Source organism: Dermacentor andersoni, chromosome 3 (genome assembly GCF_023375885.2).
Source record: "Dermacentor andersoni chromosome 3, qqDerAnde1_hic_scaffold, whole genome shotgun sequence".
In the NCBI taxonomy this organism is placed as follows: Eukaryota; Metazoa; Arthropoda; class Arachnida; order Ixodida; family Ixodidae; genus Dermacentor; species Dermacentor andersoni.
In genome coordinates, this window is record NC_092816.1 from 124,660,316 (window position 1) to 124,683,856 (window position 23,541).

At 48.7% G+C, this 23,541-nt stretch overlaps 1 protein-coding gene across 1 annotated transcript; it reads right to left on the reverse strand.

Moving 5' to 3' along the window:
* Positions 1–267: 267 nt before the first annotated feature.
* On the reverse strand, positions 268–10,943 carry LOC126538500 (alpha-L-fucosidase-like). The gene is made up of 4 exons (XM_050185352.2): positions 10,854–10,943; positions 10,037–10,474; positions 6,471–6,758; positions 268–1,889 (listed from the first exon to the last, which is right to left on the reverse strand). Exons 2-4 carry the CDS (start codon positions 10,375–10,377, stop codon positions 1,112–1,114), a joined length of 1,407 nt encoding a protein of 468 aa, XP_050041309.1. The 5' UTR covers positions 10,378–10,474; positions 10,854–10,943; the 3' UTR covers positions 268–1,111.
* Between the last annotated feature and the right edge of the window lie 12,598 nt (positions 10,944–23,541).

Below are 23,541 nucleotides of genomic sequence, written 5' to 3' on the forward strand. Positions count from 1 at the left end.
GGTATATACAATTTAGATTGGCAATCTGCGATTTTTTTTTATTTTACATGCACGACTCCTTGTATAAAAATAGAATGTATTCCTTTTCCCTACTTCGCTCACTTTTTATTTACTTGTAGATTGCATAATTTTATACTGCTGTATTAATTCATCATTTTATACCAATCTTCTAGTTATGCGAGGGTCCCTCTGCAGTCGTTTGTCTTTGGGACCCTCGCCTAAAAACCAACTGTGTATCTTGAATAAAAATAATCTGAAACGGAAACATTCAGCTTCGACGACTCGTGTGCTGTCGATGTAGTTCGTCATTTATTGTGTGTACAAAGTACGCATATATCCAAGTGTGCGTCCATTCACTTATTCTAGATACGTTGGCGAAAGAGTGGGCGAAAGTTAGCGTGCCTGTCGGGGTAGATGCGTGAAGATAAATTGCGCGAAACTGTCATAGTAAATGACAGGAACCGGCGCTACACCCTTTGTCATTGTTTAACGATCGGTACTCACTCTTGCCAACGTTCCAGGGTTGATGTCTTTGCTTTGGAGGTTAGCGATACAGCGCTGGCGGGTGAGTGAAGTCTTTCATTCTCGGGGAAAGCCATGTAGCTCACCAGGTATGTTCGAGTATACTGACTGCCACAGTGGGTGAAAATTCCATGAACTAAAGTGAATGGTCGGAGAAATATCTGGGTTCGGTGGCATGAGAAAGTATGGAGAACATAGCGCAAATGCGTCGTCGTTGCCATTTCACCGTCGTCACGCTGTCGCCATTCTGTAGCCATCTGGCCGTTTTCGTCACGCTGCCGTGATCGATTCTCTTGTCGTCATCATGTCTTGCTCATGCTGCTGTTGTCACCTTCGAATGTTTCCGCAACAGTTCTTCTCCACATTCTGCTCCTTTCGCAGGACCTTTTCCCTAAGCCTTAACTAAACTAATGCCAAGTTGCACGCTGAGCAACACTTGCAATATCCCAACACGTTATTGTTTATTTCTGATTTGCCGCTGTCACTCCGGAGGAGTATGCGGCAAGGGGAATTTATTTCAGTATGAACGAGACCATGAAAAGCATGAAAGTCGTTCATCCAAGAGCAATAACATTCACCTAAATCAAAGTTAGATGGCACCTTCAACCTTCAGCACCCATGCCCACGGCGTGGGCAGCTTGTCTGGGGTGAGCTTGGGAAAGAAGACAGTCGTGCCCTTCCTAGCTGCTGGCCGTTGGCCCACGTCTGCTAAAGATTGATGTGACACCCAAGAAAAAGTTTCTTCGGTGGGCAGCCCAAGCATGGTAACTGTACTTTGCTGCGACAATTCCAAAGACTCCAGGAAGAGCTGCTCGTTCTTGGGCCACCTCATCACGTACACGTACACTACGTCAGCCTTGGCCGTGTACCACACGTGCGGCGTGGCAGTGTCGTTCTGGTGCTTCCAGGGCTGCGATCCGTAGACGGCTTCGCCGTTGACCGCAAGCCACTGCCCCAGCTGAGTGAGCCGCTCTTCGAAAGCCGGAACGATGATGCCGTCCTTGGTCGGGCCGACGTTAATGAGAAGGTTGCCGTTGCAGCTGACCGTGCTGGCCAGGATGTCGAGGAGCTCGCCGATGGTGCGGTAGTCCGAGAGGCTTGCATCGCGTCTGTAGCCCCAGGAACGCTGGTCAATTGGTAGGCAGTTCTCCCACTTGTGTGGCTGAAGCACGCCCGGATTGAACTGGTCATCGCAGTTAAAGAAGTCGCCATGCTTGCAGCGCACGCCTTTGCCCCAGCGGTCGTTGACCACCACGGTGGAGCGCACGGGGCTGTCGTTGTACAGCCAGGCGAGGAAAGACGTGCTGTTCCAGTAAGTGTCGGGCGCTTCCCATTCTCCGTCAGACCACACAATATCTGGTTCGTATCTGCACGTTCGAAATAAAAACAGTCATTTTATATACAAAGTCCTGCACCAATTCGGCCAGCGCTGCAAAACCATGTTGGTCTGCAAGCATACGCATAACGCGACATATGAAGAAACGTGATTGCTAATGTACAGATTGTATATAATTAAGGGACAATGCACCCAGGTCCAGAAATACAAGTGGCATCTGAGACCGCCACTGCGGAACACAAATACATTTTGCGGAGTCTCCCTGTCAAGAGTCTGGCATGTGCCTTTCTAGCCCCATTTATTATCCTGCAATGTGCCGTCTGCATGACCAGCTGTCTCAAAAATTTTCCTTCTCTTCATCTATCGCAGAATAAGATTTTGTCCGCATAAGTCACAAGGGGACCTCTTCCTCTTTTCACCATTGAAGAAATCCATCCCCCTACCCCCTCACCCACCATGACTATTTGCGTCTTTATCTCACAAGCTGGACTGGAAGGTCTTGACTATTCGAGCCATTGAAGCTCCTTCATCAGTTACAGTTCAGCCAAAATCTTTGGATGCTCACTCAAAGAAAAAGAGCGTCAGAAGTGTTTAATTGACAGCGCATACTAATGCTGCCCGTGACACCACCGCCATGAAAGCATATCTCATCCCGCTCCATGAAGAGAAAGGGAGAGGGTGAGCATGCAGGCCACGTGCACCTCCCCTCATTCTCGTCTGTTTTGTTATGCATGGACTTCTACGGATAGATTGAGGTAACTACTTCATTTCATTTAGTCATACAGCAAAAGTAAAGCAAGAAATGACAAATTTTACAAGACGCCAATGCGCAGCTCTCCCTTTCCTAGTACTCTTTGCAAGTGCTGGTTGGAGATATGTCGATGCAATGCACACTGATGTAGAAAGTTAACCGCGCTACCAACCGCCACTCGTATGCTGCAAAGGCTCGAGCTTCCATATTTACCAGAGGAAAAAAATTGAACGTATTATGCACACTCGTGTGTTCCCTTCAAGAGCGAACCACAATGTGCACATAGAACACAATTTGCACAAAATGATGCTGCACTCATGCGTGCATCGCGAGCCATTTCTTTCTGTCTCTGTGGATACGCAGGTATTCGATTTTTGTTCCGTATAGCTTGAGTAGGAAGAAACAATATGTGCTGACTAATGCCTGCGAGCTCAATGTTTGGTAAATGGGGACCTTATTTGTCATGCGACATAATTCCCGCATTCCCCACAGCCACTTGGCCCTTGTGCCCTCACAAAGACCTCGAGCGATGTTTTCCAATGTTATCGCCACTCATCATGACACTATTCGATCATGATATACAACAGCAGCGAGACTTTCATCTTCCTTGTGGTGTTTCCACCAGCCACAGGTGCCCCTTACTATTCTGGGCATAACTAAAATGCTCGATCACCCAAGAATAGTTTTAAAACAAACAACCGTGCTGCTTCTGAATGAGACATATAGGGACTGAATGCAAATCTACATGAATCGGTCTCAACCGCCAGCTCAATAGGTGCCTTTGTCATTCCGCCTATGACCGACACAATTAAATTTAAATTGTCGCCTATAACATCTAATGCTGCTGCACAACGGGTCCTGAAAGAGCGACCACGCAAATAGGCCATATTTTACGACTCAAAGACAGCCCTTGTGAGTTGGCAGTTTGTCCTGCGCTAAAGGACTTACCACCAATCGGTACAGTAGACAAAAAATTATCACCAATGAGCCCGTGAGAAAGGACACCGCACAATATTTTAGAGGCTACCAAGAAATACCGGTATTACTGGTAATGACTTCGTGACGAGGCAGCCCGGTCCGCCCATAAAGAAACCCGAGTGGTTCCCATCCCACTATAAAGAACCGACGTTGCAAGATAACTTTATCTCATAGCTCGGAATATAACGCAAAAATTTTGGTCGTGTGCTAGTTTCCCCGTTGTGCCACCTACGTAAACTTGATCCTTCGTTAAAAGGCCCGTCACCAGGCCACGCAGCAAATGTTGGTTATAGGCTGCAAGTTGCCGCGTGCTCTCTAGGTAGCGTTCTAGAGCTTGAATTTGCCAAATTAGTTCATTTATAGCAGAGATAGAAATGTTTCAAGTGCGGCGAACCCGTGATTTCAGGAGGCGAGCCGTCGCCGCCAAAATAGACACTCCCTCCACTTGCCCCCGTCTTGCCTCCGAAGCGAAATTCCCTCCCTGCGTTCTCCCGTACTCGAGCCGGAGTACCGCGTGAAGAATACGTCACGAGCCCCACCTTCTTTCTTTTTCTCTCTGTCGTGTTTTTTGCTGAGTGACGCATTCCCGGTGACGGTCTCGCGCACGACCTGTTGCGTTTGTCTCGTTTCGCGCACTGGACGATGTTGCCCGCTCTGCACAAGAACAGCTGATTAGCGGTTTAAATCAGTGCCACAATCAGGAGCACTGAGGCAGACGCGAGAGGACGAAAGCGCATGACCGCGACGATGGAACACGGTAGAAAATGACATAGTTTCGTTCTCTGCGCGCGTGACTGCACAACGTGGGAAAAAGCTGACGAAACGGAAATACCTGTCTCTTGCTGCGGTAAAAAGTAAAACAAAACAGACATTCGGTGTACATGCTTTATTATTTCTGTAAATTTTAATTCGTCTATTGAAGCAACAGATTAAACAAATAACTGATGTTGCCTTGAATAATTCTCAAAGTTTAGTGTCCCTCTGAGGGACGTCATAGCACTGTCATGTACGCGGGCCTCCTTGCGTCGACTCTCCGGCTGAGTGCGCGGGGCCCACTCCGAGAAGGGGAAACGGCGTTAGGTTTGAAATTCAAGCTCTTTTCGCGCCGCTTAGGGATGTAATACTTAGCAGACGTGATCGTTAGCGCGCATTGTATGCACTGCGCTGCGAGCTCAATAGGGCCAGACCTGGTGAGGTGCCTTTTGATGCTGCAACTGCCATCGCAAATTTTCTTGCTCCCATGCAACGTTGTTATGCCGCCTGTGGGTCGCGGTTGCGCTCACGAAAGCATACTCGTTCCACATAGGCATGTCTGGCACGCACATGTGCGAGTCCTGCGGCACCGAAGCATCTTCTCGTTATGACATCCAGCGCCGCCATCTCCGGATAGAATTAAACTGGCTGGACTCAAAACCGGTTTCAGAAGGGAAGAACTATATACCATGGCCGAGCGCGTCACTGGTGCAGGAACCGACGAAGGCGTTGCTGCAATGCTTGAGGCCGACCAGTCTGCGCGACAGTTTGTAGACTTGGCGTGCTCCTTCATGCGTGCCCGCGACTAGTGCATGCTCTTTTACATTCTTGTTTCAACTTTTGCTTTTACAATTTCAATTTTCCCAGTGCAGGGTAGAAAACAGGACGTGTGTCTGGTTAACCTCCCTGCCGTTTCTTGCCTCTCTCTTTCGTTGGTATTCGAAAGGCCCGCGTGTATTAAAAGCAACGTAGTGTGCATTAGTATGGCGGAATTAACAATAAAAACAATTCGGACCGTACGATTGGCAAGAAAAGAATGCTTTAGCCGAAGTCGAAGGAGCGAAAGGATTAAGCGGGACCTTCCTGAACGAGAACTGTTAGATACATGCGTAGCATTATATGGCGGTCGTCGTGGCTTGTAATGTGCTATGTAATGATTTGTGTCGTGGTTATACTGATGTAGTATGAGTTATTTGTATATGCGTTAGGAGTGCGAGCAGAGAGAGTCGCTTAGTTACATTCCTGAACATATACATTCCGCGCTGACTGCCATATATTGCTACATGCCTATCGTCGACAGTTCCCGTTTAGGGAGCTTCCGCTTAATTTGTTGCTTAACCAACGCGTTGATGCCGTAATAGGTAGCGGAGGAGGAACGGCTGCGTGCGCAGGCGTAGTTAGTGTACGAGTGGCACATTTCGTTTTTGGTCCCCCTTAGTCACCTTTCATCCTCGATATTCGGGTGCTTACCAAGGCGTCCCACACTGCTTGCTAACCTCATTTTACAACAGGCTTAGGCATTTGGAACCCAAGTTTAGCACCTCCATTTACACATGGCGTAAGGGGAACGGTGAAAGCGGACGGGCTCGTAGAATGGCTTTGCGCCGGCGCCTCTATTGTTATCGCGGACAATGAGTTAGCGGACAATTGTTATCGCGGGAACAGTACTATGTAAGCAGCTATAAACCACGCGCACAATCGGCTTAACATACGCATTATGGCCATCTTTTGAGAAAGAGATTTTCTGGTTTCACATATAATTTTTCGACCGACTCGCATATAATTAAAATTTAACTGATTTAATTGATTAACGCCGTTTATCATTAAAATGATAACCGGCGTTAGCACACCGGGGCGAATTCAGTATCAACTGAAGGGCGCGTTCTGCCGATCGTTTTGATGGGCGAGCTTCGCGGGATGTCACCGCCTCGTTCCGAAGGGGACACTAATATCATCATCATTATCCGATTATACCGGTGATTTGCTGTCTCTTGCGGTCATGCTGACCGAGCGCAGGCAGCAGGTAGCACAAGGTGCTGTGAATTTTTAGTAAGATCTTCAAACCCATCAACTGATGATCTAGCTTAGCAAGGACCAATAAGTCATTCATTGTAATGTGACGGTGATCACCTATTCACGATCTCCACCAGTTCCGGAATGGCCTTGGCGGGTGGAAACAGGGCACTCTCGAATCCGGATGCCTTGTCGGCCAGGTATAGTGGGTGGTACCAATCCATCATGGAGTGGTACACGCCGAACCGCATTCCTCCGCGGCGCCTAACAGCATCTGCCAGGTCCCCCACCAGGTCCCGGTGCGGTCCCACGTCTTGGGCGTTCCAGTTCCACGAGACGTTCGAGGGCCAGAGGGTGAAGCCCTCGTGATGCTTGCCCGTCAACACCACGTAGCGGGCTCCCGACCTAAATGCGCATGTGAATATCGCTTCAGTACAGAAGGCGAAAACTAGGTGATATAGTGGGAAATTTTATCATCAGCCTTTGTGTAACAGCTTCGAACACTGCAACTAACACATGTTCACTTGTAACAACTACAACAATTCTTTTTCCTCGAGAAGAGGGATGAACAGAGCAGCCAAACCACACTCTTTCATCAAGGAAACGCTTTCTTTTTGCGCGTTATTCACAAGGAAGAAAATAAGCTTGACAACAGAACAGACAGCTAACTAAGAAACATTTGGTTTTGTTGCACGCATAGCAATATATATATTCACAGGCGAAATGGTGAAAAGAAAGGATAAAATTTTCATTTTTCCCCGCTTTCGCCTCTGAATACACATATTGCGGTGCCAGAAATAAAACTAGACGGTTGTTAGCTCTCTGTCCTGTCGCATTCTTCCCTTCCTCGTGAATTGTCCACAAAGTAAGGCGTTTCCTTGACCAAAGAAGATTACACCATCCAGCCGAAGCAGCTCATATATGTTAGAGACCCACACACTAGATCTTGTTACTCAAAAAAAGAAGAAACCTGAAGCTACAGCTAGGGTAACTCCGCTTCTCGATATTGCTTACTTGAAAGTGATTACGTGGCTTTCCGACCAAATCGTAGTACTAACATTGCTACTAAAATCTGGCTATTGGCCAGATTTTAACAAAATTTATTTTTTCGGTCATTTGCTTTAGGGCATGGTGTTGCGGTTGCGTACCGTCTTGATATCATATATGTATTAGTGAAATCATGGGAGCTATCCCCAGTGTCGAGATACCTGTACCACAAATGTACTACGAAAACAACTGATGTCGCGTTTAATATTGTTCTGCACGGAATCGAGGGAGCATTTCGGAGAAAATCTTAACGTCAATGTATTACACGTTCTCGGCGCGTTCTCTTGAATGGAGACGACATCGCTACTGCCCGGTTTACATATAATCTATTGCTCATCGTTCTATAGAACCCTTTTATTCTGCATTCCTTCGATGAGATAACTATGGGCAATTTAATTTTATGTCAATTAAGTTAGTGCTACCTTTACTACTATCATGTTCAGTTCTGCGGCAATATGCCAGGCAGGGGAAATCTGGTAAAACAAAAGAATTCACGCAGGAACTCCTCTGGGTGTTGCCTAAGTATGCGTAAACATTGTGTCACTTGCTGATCTCCATGTCCCGGTGTCATTATTGCTTTTATCAAACTTTATCCGACCAGTATAAAAGACAGCGCCGCGGCGACACGGACTGCTTCGGACGACGGCGCCGGGTGAACTGATGAGGCAAGCAAACTAGTGGAGGTGGCGGTGCCAGGTGCTTTGATGACGGTCCTATCATTATAAGCCTTTGGAGTTCTTTTGCGCCTCATCCAACCATAATCAACCGTGACCGACCATACTCCGGCGGTGGCTGCGTATGGCACGACAGCGCGGGCCCCTATATTGAGGGCGGTCTCCAACTGGGACACAGTGCAACGAGTGTTGATACTTTCTTGCGCGTCGTGTTCTCGCAGCTTAGTTCGTGGTGAAGCGAGAGGCAACAGGAAGGTCAATTCGCTCGCTGCTGCCTGCACTATATTGAAAGCGATCATCTTACGTGACGGGTGGCCGAATGGATGGACGCACATTTTCCCTCGTTTGGTAGGCATGTTAATGCTTACGCATTTAAAAGAAAAGCTTCCACTGCACAAAGCTACGATGGAAGCGCAGTTGGGTTTCTCAGAACAGTTCTTAAAAGAGTTCGTCCTTGTCAATCCATCGAACCCGAGGACAACGCAATTATGTGGCGGTCTCTCTACCATTACGTTGTCTTTTTTCCTTCTTTCTTAACTACGAAGATTTCTTTCGTAACCGTATGAGTGTCCTTCGTAGCTCTGCACTATATTCTATGGTGGATGCCAAAGGCTTCGTGAATTCGGCCCCAAATATAACAGTGAACTTGACCATTGGCGGACCTTCGCTAAAAGAATGCATAGCATCACGATTTGCTGCAATTTTTTTACAAACGATTTTAGCGCAAGACCGTCTTTGGAATACGGGCCCAGTCATTAAAACGTATGTAAACATTGCGTGCAATTGTCCATAACATTCACGTTCTGGTAGCAGCTGCTCCGAGGAGAGATCTACTGCTGAAAACTGCTGCATACAGCATGACAGATATTTTTGCTTACAAGATCTAACTTGAATCATCGAAAACAACAATTAGCGTAAAAGAGCCATAGTCTGCGCCGCTGGAAGTTTAGTGCCTACTACTTGGTGAAATACGTAACTGTATTAGGCTAACCGAATTCATCATTCGCTAAATTATCTGCCATGTCTCACTCTTAAATACTAAGGGTTAATTTTTTAGGTTATGGGAACTTTGCAAAACTGCTTGTGGCAGATTTTGTGGCACAGTTCTAATTTCTAAACTAATTGCTAGAAATTGAATAAGTAAGACCTTGGCTGATAAATTTATGGCACGTATTGCAATTTACGAAGAGTAGTCCGTGAGTTTGTAAGGCCTGTCCATGTGGAACGAATTCTGAGAATGGCGCCGCATTCATGATATGCACCGTCAAGCTTGCGGTAAAAGTGGTTTGTTCCTCCCCTTAATTGTTTTAACAAAGCACCGTTCTCTGTATTGAAGCATAAAAATAACGGGAACACCAATGTGATTTCGCACACTATGGGAATGAATTCATTATGCAAAAAAGAGGTGAGGCGTGCAGACAGGACAGAAGAGTAGAGAAGTGGACAACACGTGTTGTCTACTTCTCTACTCTCGTGTCCTGTCTGCTCGCCTCACCTCTTTTTCGCATAATGAATCCTAACCAACTAGCTCAGCTTTCTATCGTTCTCTGGGAATGAACATCTCCAAACCGGTATCATCCGGAGAAATCGTTCCAATTGGATGCACCTTGCAAGCTCACCGGCTACAGTTAAAAAATTGATGTACCGTAAATTATTTATTTAAATACATGCATTGTGTATTTGTGGCAATTAGTCAGCTACGTATCTGGATTTCTTATAAAAGTAATGACCACGTCTTCGAGAAATCCAGCTCAAGAATTACATCACGTTAAACGGCGCAATCCGAGACACAGGACCGCATTCTGCGCTTCTTACCAGGGCCAGAACACGGACAAGTCCGGTTTCAAACCCTACTCCAAAACTTAATGTGCATTTTCTGCCACGGGGGAATTAAGAAAAATTGCTGTGCAGCAAAACTAAAACGCTCAGTATAGCCATGCAACATGGCTGCACTGCACTCACTTGGCGAAGATATCGGCCCAACGAGCGGGGTCGAAGAACTCAGCCGTGAACTCTGGGGCGAAATCCTGGTACGTGAAGCCCGGTCTGTAGTTGCGCACCATGAACTCCACGTACGCGGGCTGCATCTCATGCCAGTTGTGCCAGAACCACTCGCTCCCGAAGCTGGGCACCGAGAACACGCCCCAGTGTAGGAACACGCCGATCTTGGCCTCGTCGAACCAAGGCGGCAGAGGCCGAGTGTCCAGCGATGACCAGTCGGGACTGTAGCGGCGGGCATGGGACGAGCCCACCGCCGCGGCCATCGCGAGTAGAAGGAGCCCGCACGAAGCCGAGAGGTTCATCTTTGCGGTTTTCCCTGCCGGGCGCTCACCTTCGCGGTCTTTCCGACGCTGTGCCTTTTTGAGCCGGTCCCTTTAAGTGATGCAGAGTTGGAGGCACCTGCAATTGGTGATCGCCAGTCGAAGTCTACATGCGGACACTATTCAAAGACGTAAAACAACCAAATGCACAGTCTTGCAAGCGAGTCCTGCAGCCTTAGCCAGAGTTTGTGTCAGCGTCAACTCAGACTGATTTTCATGACGACACATTCGAATGGTGAATGCAGTCCTCGCTGCCAGTGGCGTACCGTTCAGGGAATTAGAAGCGTCCCCTTTCGATTCCTAAACGTTACATCCACTGGCTGCTTGTTGTTGGGGCAGAGATACCATGGCTCACTCAAGAGAAACGCAAACTGCCAGCAAAGCAGAATTCTGCGGTAGATAAAGCCAGTTTTTCGATAAGGCTCAGTGAGACGAATAAGAGAAAAAGCTTCACTTACGCCCCGAATCGGCAATGGGATAAAGCCAGCCAAAGTGTGAGCGAAGTCGCTTTCTCATGGAGACTGTGTGTTTTTTACCTTAAAATATAGAGATTCCCACTTGCTATGCGACTCATCTTGAAAGTATAAAAGTGTGGAGTAAAAAGAAAAAAACAACAGGAAATCGGGAAGGGGAAGATCATGTGGAGAGAGGAAGTGTGTCCGTACCCTTCTCGGTAAATACTCTTCTCTCGATTTTGCTCTCTCTGGTGATAGTCGATCAGCGTTTCGCCCGCAGGCACGAAATCAGGCCCCTATCTTGCACATGCCTCGCCAGGACGTGAGAGCAGCTCTGAACGACGGCTGTGCGCGTGCTAGACAACGGATAAGATATAATAGAGCCTCAGCAGGAAAACACTCAGCTCGACGTACCGCAGGCATCGCGTTGCTGTCTGCAACCGCGTGGCTGCTGCGAACCTTTTCTCGAGCTCAATGACGATTCATTTGTACACAACGTCGTACATGTATCAGCTGTGTCACTGAATCATTCACAGGCTCTGACATCGTCGGCGCGTTGCTTCGTCTATTCAACAACGTATCTGGATTTTGATATTTGATACTTTGATATTTGAGCAGACTGACATGTGAAGTTGTTCAACGGGTTTTCAGAGCCCGTTACCTGACTGGTGTCTAAAACTATTACATCTATTAGTGCTTTACCGCATCTTAGCTTGCCGCTCTTTTTTTTTTTTTGCGTAATGATTGCCACATGGCATATTATATTTGTTCAACAAACGCGCATAGGCACAGACAGACAGCGACGTTTGCTTGCGGAACCTGTTGCCAATAGCAACCGGGCTTATTTTTCAGAAAGGTCTATCCCGAATCCCAGCACTGCTAAACATTCTCCATGGATTATTCTTGTTATGTGTGAGTAGGTATGCCGGCGGACACTAATTTTGTATGATGCAAGTATACATTAAAATAGAATTCAGCATGTCACGACAGTAATGAAATGGTCGGCTTAAATGCGGGAAAATTGACAGTGTTGTGAGTTGAGACTTGTTCGTATTTTGGTGACCGTATGGTATGTCTTAATTTTATCATTTAAGTGTGCGTCCGTGCGTGGGCGCGCGCGCGTGTGTATGCGCGCATGTACGTGCGTGTGATTGTACGTGCGGGCGTGCATGCGTTATGTCAGCGTACATAACATGCCCTTGACATGGTGCGTGAAGCTCACCAAAATGCAGGAGCATCGCTACTACCTCCAGGGGCGAGTGACGCGTGTTGTCTTTCAAGCGAACTCTGTGGTGGAATGTCTAGAGTAACTTGGTTGACAAACGGTGCGGAAAGCTCAACGCTATATGCAATGGACGCTAACATGCAATTCACGATATCTATGAAAGCCGGCTGCTCAATAGAGAGAACAATTCATGGACTTCGGTTTGGCACAGCCTGTACTAAATGCTTGTTGTTCAAGACAGGAGAAACCGACAGCGCTGTGTGCTCTTGTGAGGAGGCTGATGAGGACGCAGAAAACATGCTGTTAGACTGCAAGAGTTCTGATATTCACCCTAAAAGGCCTTGTTGCGAAAGTACGTGCTCTGGGTAGGAGGCAGATATCGCTAGATAATATCCCGGGTACGCGGTCGCCAGAACACCCACAGCACTATGCAGCACGCGCGTTAGTGCAACTGCTTGGAGAAGCGGGAATATCTTAAAGTTATGAAATTTTCTTACTGTAACTCTGATCACTACGCTGTATTTGTCGAGATGACTTACTCTTGAACGCCCTCATGCATACGTGTCTCGTGTATTCGCTCATATTATCGTGTTCCTGTGGTTCTTCTGTGTAGTGTTTTCCACCTATGGTGATCGCCGGGCATATGTCAACATGTACGCTCGAATGCCTGTGAACTGATCTGAACTTTAGAACTGTCGTTACAGTAGTCATGTTTATATATGCTTTAGTTGACGTCTTTTTAAGCTCCTCTATAAACTATGAGAAAGGAATTGTCGGCGCCGTTAGCAGACACCAAAATCTCCTTGCACATAGTCAATAAAAGAAAATACACACAAGCATAAGCTAATGCATCGCGACGTAACATCATTTTACAGCCTGAATCAGTACTCACTTAACTCTAACGAGGAGCAGTATATTCACTTTGCTATAAATTGAATAATGTCAGTGCCTATTAGTATATTGTATTATCTCAATGTGTATTAGTATAATTGCTGTTATTCTAGAACATAAAGGAGCATTTCAAGCAAAATGCTACCGCTTCCGCGACACTGGCGTTGTTCCTACCAGAGTGGGTTTAGAAAGCGGCTGAACCAAACGTAGCGACACATTCTTCAGCATACCGCAGCATTTTCTCGTTTGAATCGAGCCGCCACGTTCGGAGGGTTTGGCACTGCGAAGCGCGCGCCGATTGCCAGGAGCATGCCTGCCGACGCGCTGTGCGACGAAGAGACAGCCGGGAACGACCGCAAACGTGGCGCATGGGTAAATAAAATAAAAAAGACAACTCACGCAGCGAAAAAAAAGTAATTTAAAACAAAATAACTTCCGAATCCTGAAGAATTCTTTCTTTTTTGCATCTTCGCTTGAACAAGCTGGGTACGCAATCAAAATGTACATCGAAATGAACATTTTCACGCATTCATTGGTTTCTTGTTCTGTAATTACGCACAGTATTTGCCCAAATAATGGATTCAGTGAAAAATGTAAATATAATAGTACTGTAGTGAAGAGGAGGATGAAGAAGACGCTCTTGTGTCGTCTGTGCGCGCGGTCAGCGTTCGTGTACGGCCGGTGCGACTAGACTGTGCCTAGTGCCTTACAATAAATCGTCATATTACATTTGGTGGAAGGTGCTGCACTCCCCGACCACAACCTGGAACTTCGCAGCCGAACTTTGGCAACTGCTCCAGCCGCTGCCATGAACGAGGCTCCGAACAAGCCGCTTGGAGCATCCGCCGCTCCTGTCATGTGCGGCGCCGTGCAGCGGCAGCAGGACCCTTCTGTTTTTAGCGGATCAGGTGAGACTGACGTAGAAGGTTAGCTCTCTACCTACGAGCGCGCCAGTGATCACAAAAAGTGAGATGACCCGACGAAGCTACGTAGCGTCATCTTCTATCTTGCTGACGTTGCGAACCTCTGTTTTCACAATCATGAACGGGAACTGGAAACTTGGTCCACTTTCAAAACCGCATTCGCGAAAGTCTTCGGTCGCCCAGCCTTGCGAAAACTCCGTGCTGAACAGCGCCTACGCCAGCGCGTTCAAGAGCCTGGCGTGAATTGCACCAGTTACATAGAGGATGTCGTGGATATTTGCGCCCGCGTCGATTCCACCATGACTGAAGGGGGCAAGGTGAAGCACATCCACAAGGGCATCGAGGACGACGCATTTCAAATGCTCCTGGCGCGAAACCCTACTTCTGTCGCAGCTGTCGTCACTGTTTGTCAGAGCTTCGATGAGCTGCGTCGACAAAGGGTCCTAGCGCGCGGCACTGTTGCACATGGCGACTCTCTGTCGGGCCTCACGCTTCGCTCCCACTCCAAGCCAGCAGCATCGCTCTCTGTTGAGGTTAAGGATTTCATTCGTGAGGAGGTGGCGCGCCAACTCTCTATGCTGCCTCTCAACGATGGACCTCCCCAGCCTGACACATCTCTGGCTGCTCCCATTAGGCGGGCCATTCGCGAGGAACTTGCTGGGTCTTTACCTTTAGTTCAGCCCTGCCCTCCCGTGGCTGCACCTCTGACCTATGCCGAAGTCGCCGCGCGACCTGCGCCGCCGACGTTCTCGTTTCCGGCGCCAATGCGACTTCAAGCTGCAACTACTCCCGCTTCGTCTCCAATTCCGTCTCGACGCCCAGTTCAGACCCCTTGGGGCACACGCGACAACCGGCCCATATCCTTCGCTTGCGTTGTCGCCGGCCACGTTGCGCGCTTCTGCCATCGTCGCATGCCACCTGCTAATGCTGCTGTCGCAACGCCTGGATATGCCTATTCCTGCGATACTACCGGGCATGTGATGCTTCCCGACCCATAGTTCTCGCCGCCTCTTCGACGCCCTGTCGACACCCATCGTTCGCCATAACAGCGTCTCGCTCGCTTTCCCCCTTACGTCGCCACCAGTCACCTAGCGAGGGAAACTAGCTGCTGCAGTTCCGCAGGCACGACCTGCAAGCTTGGCGACTTCTACAAGGCCTGCACAGTCGCCACCCAATTTATTGGACGTTTTGGTTGAAGGAACCGCCGCAAATGCACTTATTGATACTGGGGCTGCAGTTTCGGTTATCGACGAAAAGCTTTGTCGTAACCTCCACAAGGTCACAACGCCGTTGTCTGGTATGCTTCTAAGCACCGCGACTGCGTAGCATATATCCCCGCTTGCTCAATGTACTGCAAGGGTTGTCATCGACGACATTGTCTGTGTTGTTGAATTTCTTGTGTTGTCTTCTTGTTCACATGATATCATTCTCGGCTGGGACTTCTTGTCTTACCATCGTGTCATAATCGACTGTGCCCGGGCCCAAGTGGCGCTTTTCCCGCTTGCCGATGCCCCGCTGCCTGACCTTTCTGAAAATAAAGCCTCCAAGCTCACCGTTGTGTGCGATACGGACATACCACCCGAAATGTATGTGCTTGTGACCGTCTCTTGCTCTATCGTGCCAAACGCTACAGTACTTTTTACACCGTCGCCTATTTTTTTACGTCGCAAGGCACTACCTCTCCCGTTTGCTGTCCTCGCCACTGTATCTGGATTAACCTCCATGCTTGTGTGTAACCCGTCTGACTACCCTTTGACCTTACTGCGCGGCGAATCACTAGGTCGTGTTCAGCCCCTTGACCCGCTTCACATTATCGATGCTTCCGACGACACCGCCTGTTGTGAACTCGACGCCCTCTCTTCTCCCGTGCTGTGCACGTCATCATCATCATTCTCGTCGTCGTCGTCGTTGTCAGACGTTCTTGAATCTGTCGTAGACGCCGATGTGCCGCCTCCGTATCGCCAGCAAGTCCTCGCGCTTCTTCAGAATTTTCGCTCGTCGTTTGAATATGAACCATCTCTGGGGCGTACTGAAACCGTCACTCACAGCGTCCACACTGTTTCCCATCCTCCTGTACGCCAGCGACCATACCGCGTGTCGGCAGCCGAGCGACAGATCATTAACGAGCAGGTCGACGACATGCTGCACCGTGGCGTCATTCGCCCTCCGCCCTTCCCACAGTCCTTGGACGTCTCCTGTAGTATTAGTACGCAAGAAGGACGGATCAATACGCTTCTGTGTGGATTACCGTCGACTCAATAAGATCACTCGTAAAGATGTCTATCCGCTGCCTCGGATAGATGACGGACACCTTACAAGGCGCGGAGTACTTCTCATCTTTGGATCTTCGCTCCGGCTATTGGCAAGTGCCGATGGCAGAAGATGACTGTGAGAAGACAGCTTTCATCACGCCCGATGGCTTGTACGAATTTACCATAATGCCATTCGGGCTCTGCAACGCGCCCGCTACTTTCGAGCGTATGATGGACCCCATCCTTGCTAACTACAAGTGAAAAATATGTCTGTGCTACCTTGATGATATCGTGGCGTTTTCGCCAGGTTTCCCGACGCACCTCGTTCGCTTGCGTGAGATACTGACCTGCCTCACCTCTGCTGACCTCCAACCTAACATCAAAAAGTGCCGTTTTGCTACCCGCAAGTTAACAATATTGGGACACATTGTATCGAAGGATGGTGTGCTTCCTGACCAAGCCAAGCTTCGCGCGGTCGCAGGGTTTCCGATTCCCACTACTCTTAAGGCGCTTCGCAGCTGTATAGGGCTCTGCTCTTACTTTCGGCGTTTCGTGCGCAATTTCGCAACTATCATCGCACCAGTGACCAATTTGCTTACCGCTGCCCACGGCATCTCCGCGTGGTCAACTTCCTGTGACGAAGCCTTCATGCAACTACGTCGGCTACTTACTTCGCCACCGATTCTTCGACACTATAGGTCCCACAGCGCCTACAGAGGTACACACGGACGCCAGCGACATCGGACTTGGTGCAGCCCTCGCACAACGGAAAGACGGCTATGACGAGTACGTCGTCGCGTATGCGAGCCGCAAAACAAGGCAGAAGCCAACTGCTCAGTAACAAAAAAGGAGTGCTTGGCCTTTCTTTGGGCTCTCGTCAAATTTCGTCCATACCTATATGGTCGCCCTTTTGACATTGTCACCGACCACCATTCCCTTTGCTGGCTGTCCTCGCTGAAGGCTCCGTCAGGTCGCCTAAGCCGACTTCGCTTACAAGAATATGACATTCGCGTTGTCTACCAATCGGGCACAAAGCATTCTGACGCCGATGTGCTTTCCCGATCACCGCTACCTTCTGATGTGGCTTCAGCGTCTGCGCTTTTCGCATCCATGTCAGCCTTCAACGTCGCTGATATGCCGGGCGAGCAGCGTAAGGATCCCCTGCTTTCAACTATGCTGAATTTCCTCCACGACCCATCCGCCACACCCTCTTCTCGAACACTTCGTCGCCAAGCCGCTGACTGCTGTACGCGACAACGTCCTTTACCGGTGTTAAGAATGGCGAGCTGCAAGGAAGAATTGCCACCCAATTACGACTGGGGGACAAGGCGCGCATCCCCCACTCTCCGTCGCTGCAGCTAGACTGCGTTCGAAGAAGCGGGCTTTGTGCTGAAAACCGCCTCCATCCACGAGCCCCATCTCCGTTGTGACGAAACGGGTTCGACGGACGAACTATTGTGCCCGAGGTCCCCAGCGCGAACCTGATTTTGCTACGCATGAGCAAGCCGCGGCGGGACAACGAGCTACCCAGAATGTCTCCGAGCTTCCCGGAACGACTGCCCTCTGTCGTCGGCTCCAGTCCTTCGCACCTGTGTGTTTGCGTGTGTGTGTGCGTAAACCGGTCCGCGGGAGGCGGCTAGTTTTGCGATGACGAAACGAACATTTGCTGCTTTGTATCGCCGGAGGACCGAGTGTTTAAAAAACAGCTGTTGGGCGCAGGCTCGACACACTTCTCTCGTGCAGTCAGGTTGGACTGACACACTTTCTCTTGAGCAGTCATGTTGGACCGACACTCTTTTTCTTAAGCAGTCATGTTAGACTGATTTAATTTTCTGTAAATAAACCCATTTTCCTCGTTCTCGATGAGAAGCAGTTCTTCCCTTCATCAACGTCCTCAGCGTGTTTAAGTTGGACGACGGCATGGGCCAGCTACCTTCGAATTCATGCCGGACTCCAATCTTGGCAACGGATCTCGAGCGATGGGGTTGAGCCCCCAATCCTGACAACTGGCTGACAGCGGTGAGATGGACTTTGCGACATGGTGCTGTATCTGCGGTGAGTGCTTGATTCTTGCTTTGACTCTCTAGGCTTCATTTTGTGGTTGTTCTGTTTAGAACTGTAGGGAAGCTAGATTGTTGTGTGTTAGCTAGGTTGTGTTTTCCTAGCTAGATTTAGAGAGCAGAATCAAGGCAGTAAAGCAGCAGTCATGGAGTTAAGGACACTGCTGAGAGACGAGTTGTTGATTGTTGGTGAGGAACTGGGCCTAGATGTACGCGAGGAAATGCTAAGATCAGAATTATTGCATATCATTTCCGAACAGGCCAGTGAGGAAGATATTCAAATGGGATTGGAACTTCTCAAAAAGAGAGAGAAACGGGAAAGAGAAAGAGCAGAACGGGAAAGAGAAAGAGAAGAACGGGAAAGAGAAGAACGCGATAAAGATCGCGAGTTAAGAAAAATGCAACTTGAACTTGAAAGCAAACGTTTGGAGTTGTCTCAAGGAAGTGAAGGCGCTCTGGGACAATCAAGTGAGGCAGAATCGTACCGCATGGACAGGCTATTAAAGCCATTTGAGGTCGGGACCGACATAGGCTTGTTCCTAAGCAATTTTGAAAGGACTTGCGAAAAGATGAACTTCGGCCCGAATACATGGCCACAGCGGTTGCTGTCTATGTTGCCGTGTGAGGCGGCGGAAGTAATCGCCAGACTGAGTGCACAGGATGCATATGATTATGCAAAAGTTAAGGCTAGTCTCCTGAAGAAATACCGCCTTTCAGCCGAAGCTTTTCGGCAAAGGTTTAGGAGCACAGGCAAGAAAGATAGCGAGGGATATCCGGAGTTTGCATATAGCTTAAAGGCCAACCTAGTCGAGTGGCTTAAAAGCGCGGAAGCGTACGACAGCAGAGACATGATCATTGAATGCATGTGTCTAGAACAGTTTTACAAAACCATCCCCCAAGCTGTGAAACTGTGGGTGCAAGACAGAGGTACTGTAAACACTGTGGAAAGGGCGGCTGAATTAGCCGAAGAGTACGCAACCCGTAGAAAGTTGAACGCCGAGGAGGGAAACTGGGACGGTCGAAATGGACCGCGGAAACCATTTCCGTTCAAAAAGGGTGCGCAGACTAGACGATCGGAGCCTGTAGACATGGCGGAAAAGCCCGCAGAAAAGAGCGAGGCGAAACTTAACGGAGAAGCCGCACAAAAATAACAGAAAAGAAAATTCGAATCCTTTAGACCAATGCGCTGTTACAAATGCCACAAACTGGGACATATAGCTGTAAACTGCGAGAAGTCTAGCGTAGTTTTCTCCTACGTAGAGGAAAAAGATGAGAATATGGAACTTTTAAGTCCATATCTTCACGACCTGCAAGTTAATGGAAAACCGTGCCGAGTGCTAAGAGACAGTGCCGCCACGATGGACATTATCCATCCGTCTTACGTGACGGTAGATCACTTCACCGGAGAAGTAGCATGGATAAAACAGGTTGTAGAAGAACACAGCGTGTGTCTGCCCATGGCCAAAGTCAAAATCAATGGACCATTCGGGGAGCTAGAGACTGAGGCTGGAGTTTCCAAATTTTTGTCACTGCAGTATCCTTACATCTTTTCGAATCGTTCGAATCAGTTATTGTTTGACAAAGGGCTCAAACTGGGAGAGGGCATAGTACAAGCATTGACCCGAGGCCAAGCTCGTAAGATCGCGGCGCTTTCGGTGGAAAATGCACAAGCTCCTCCAGCGGAAGCAGAAAAGGGGATAACTTCAATACCCGAATCCGAGCTAGGCCCGAGGGACAAAAGAACAGTTGAGGAGAGCCTGCCAGCTGACCAGCTCAATGAGAGCGTAGCACTTGAATGTCAAGGTTCTAGCCTGCAGGAAGAGCAAGCTGACGCACTCACAAGCGAGACAGGGTCGTTATTATCACCGGCCTCAAAGAACTTTGATCAGCTCTCACGTGTGGATAAAGAGTCAGTGGCAGCTGAGCAAAAGAATGATGAGAGCTTGGCTAAATTACATGACACAGCTAAAGAAGGTATTGCTAGGCGCAACGTGACGATACATGAGAGAGGAGGTTTGTTGTATCGGCACTACAGAGATCGAAAGGGTAGGATTTTAGATCAGTTAGTCGTACCTACTAAGTATAGGGAGGACCTTTTGAGTCTCTGTCATGGAAATGGGTGGTCCGGCCACCTAGGCATAAATAAATCAAAGGAAAGATTGCTTATGGAATACTACTGGCCTGGCTGTTTCAAAGACGTAGAAAACTTTGTAAGATCATGCGACGCCTGCCAGCGTTCTGGTAAACCAGGAGAGACATGGAAAGCTCCACTGAAGGTAGTGCCCTTAATAACAGAGCCTTTCAGACGACTTGTAATAGACACGGTAGGGCCTCTTCCAAAAACAAAATCGGGCTACAGGTACTTGTTTACCATGCTGTGTCCGGCTACCAAGTTTCCAGAAGCAATCCCTTTGAAAGAGCTCAGTTCCACCGAAGTAGTAGACGCGCTTTTAACAGTGTTTGCACGAGTTGGGTTTCCAGCCGAAATTCAGGCAGATCAAGGGTCAGTATTCACGAGCGCACTGACTTCCACATTCTTGCAAAAGTGCGGGGTAAAGTTAATACACAGTTCTGTCTATCACCCTCAGTCAAACAGTGTAGAGAGGTGGCATTCGGTGCTTAAGCGAGTTTTGCGTGCGCTCTGTTACGAGCATAAGGAGGACTGGGAGAACTGTCTGCCGGCAACTTTGTTTGCTTTGCGAACGGTTCCACATGAAACGACAGGCTTCTCACCAGCAGAACTAGTGTATGGGAGGACACTCCGTTCTCCACTGAGAATGTTAAGAGAGATGTGGGAGGAAAGAGGTGAGAGTCCAACAGTGGTTGAATACGTGCTAAATTTACTGGAACGGCTAAGCGCAACCCAAGAACTAGTCGGAAAGAACATGGGAGTAGCTCAAAAGAACGCCAAATTCTATTACGACAAGAATGCGAGGCTTCGTACGTTTAACGCCGGAGACCAGGTAATGATCCTCAAACCTTCAAGAAAGAACAAGCTTGAAGTTCACTGGGACGGGCCCGTTAAAGTGTTGCACAAACTTTCAGATACTAACTATGCTTTGAGAATGCCCGGTCGCAGGAAGGAAGTGAGGATATATCACTGTAATTTGATGAAGCCGTATGTAGAGCGGAGCGGAGTCGTGAACTATACCAGCAAAGAGCCGGATGGCATTGGTACCAAGTTTAAGGAGTATAGGGCGACCTCCAACTCTGAAATCGGCCTAGAAGAAGTAGTCGAGCACTCGGTAAGCTCGCACGCTCTAAGACCCGAGCAGCTAGATGAGCTAAAAGAGGTGTTAGGGGAATATCTCGACAGATTCAGCGATCGACCGGGTAGAACCGAACTGATAACGCATGAAATTGAGCTGACGTCGACCGAACCAGTAAGATCAAAGCCTTACCGGGTGTCTCCAAGACAGAGAGAGATTATGGAGGCAGAGATACAGCGCATGCTAGAGTTGGGAGTTATTGAGCCCGCTGAGAGTGACTACACGTCACCGCTAATACTGGTAGAAACCCCTAACAAGGACCCTCGTCCGTGTGTTGACTACAGGAAGTTAAATGCCATCACTAGGGATCAGCTCTACCCGATACCCAACATTGAGGAACGAATTGAAAGAGTTAGCGCTGCTAAATACATTTCAACTATAGATCTCGTGCGGGGGTACTGGCAAGTTCCCCTTTCAGAAAGTGCCAGCCGTTATGCCGCATTCATCTCGCCTGTAGGCACTTTTCGCCCTCTCGCACTCAGCTTCGGGCTGAAGAACGCGCCGTTTAGCTTCTCTAAGTTAATGGATATTGTCCTAAAAGACTTGCAGGAGTTCGCCTTGCCCTATCTTGATGATGTGGCAATTTTTTCGGACAGCTGGGAACAACACGTATCGCACCTCAAACAGGTGTTCTCACGGTTGAGGGAAGCCGGCTTGACGATGAAAGCGGAAAAGTGTAGGTTTGGTTGTTCGCAGGTTACTTATCTGGGCCATGTTGTCGGTCAGGGCATGAGACGGCCGGCGGAGGTGAAAATAGCTACGATTGGAGGATTTTCTCAGCCGCGCACGAAAACGGACCTTCGTTCATTTTTGGGACTTGTGGGGTACTATCAACGGTACATTCCGAATTACTCGCAAATGGCAAGTCCATTAACAGACGCCCTCCGAAAGGGAGCACCGAGTAACGTACACTGGGATAAGGACAAGGAGAACGCTTTCCAAAGTTTGAAAACGCTATTGGTTTCTCGCCCTGTGCTTCGCACGCCAGACTACACAAAGGAATTCATAGTTCAATGCGACGCAAGCGACAGAGGTATGGGCGTGGTACTTAGGTCGGCGACGATAACGAGGAGCATCCTATCCTCTATGCCAGCCGTAAACTAAATGTAAGAGAGGAAGCCTACAGCGCTTCAGAGAAGGAATGTGCTTGTTTAGTTTGGGCCGCACAGAAGTTGTCGTGTTACTTGTACGGAGCGAAGTTCATCTTCGAGACCGACCACTGTCCTCTGACGTGGCTCAATCAAATGTCAAACAAAAATGGCCGCTTGCTCCGATGGAGCCTCACTCTCCAAGAGTACAACTTCTACGTTAGATATAAGAAGGGAAAGTTGCATAGCAATGCGGATGGTTTGAGCAGGCTAATTTGAATTCTGCGTTTGAGGGTCCCGCCTAAATTTTAGGGTTACTAGTGCTAATGTTATTAAGCGAAGAAGATCCCCTATCATTTAGCAGGATTCCCTCCATGATTGCTGAATTCGTCAGCAGGAATTTGCTTCAGAAATTGGCATAGCGAAATGCAGCATTTTTTGTTTCTGCACTTCTGTTGTTTCTTTTTGTTTTTTTTTTTTTTGAAGCCTAGCGAGTCTAAAGTGAGAGCCAATGCACGTCATCTCGGCGCAGAGCCGTGTTGTGGGGTTCATTTTGCAGTTGCCTGTCCTTGTTGGAGGTTTTGGGGCGGTGACATCAATACACAAGTGGTCGCTGCGAGCCAAGACATCAATCCCCCCCCTGACCACCTGCCGTTCCCTTCCTGCCTAGCGGTTGTCAGCGCTAGACAGTCGAGATTTTTCGGGCCATGGAGGCGCTGTTAAGAATGGCGAGCTGCAAGGAAAAATTGCCACCCAATTACGACTGGGGGACAAGGCGCGCATCCCCCACTCTCCGTCGCTGCAGCTAGACTGCGTTCGAAGAAGCGGGCTTTGGGCTGAAAACCGCCTCCATCCACGAGCCCCATCTCCGTTGTGACGAAACGGGTTCGACGGACGAACTATTGTGCCCGAGGTCCCCAGCGCGAACCTGATTTTGCTACGCATGAGCAAGCCGCGGCGGGACAACGAGCTACCCAGAATGT

Coding starts and splice junctions, on each gene's coding strand:
- LOC126538500 (XM_050185352.2), bottom strand. CDS start 10,377: ATGAACCTCTCGGCTTCGTGCGGGCTCCTTCTACTCGCGATGGCCGCG. Junction 6,759..10,036: donor TGGGCCGATATCTTCGCCAA/GTGAGTGCAGTG, acceptor ATGCGCATTTAG/GTCGGGAGCCCGCTACGTGG. Junction 1,890..6,470: donor CTGGTGGAGATCGTGAATAG/GTGATCACCGTC, acceptor TCGAACGTGCAG/ATACGAACCAGATATTGTGT.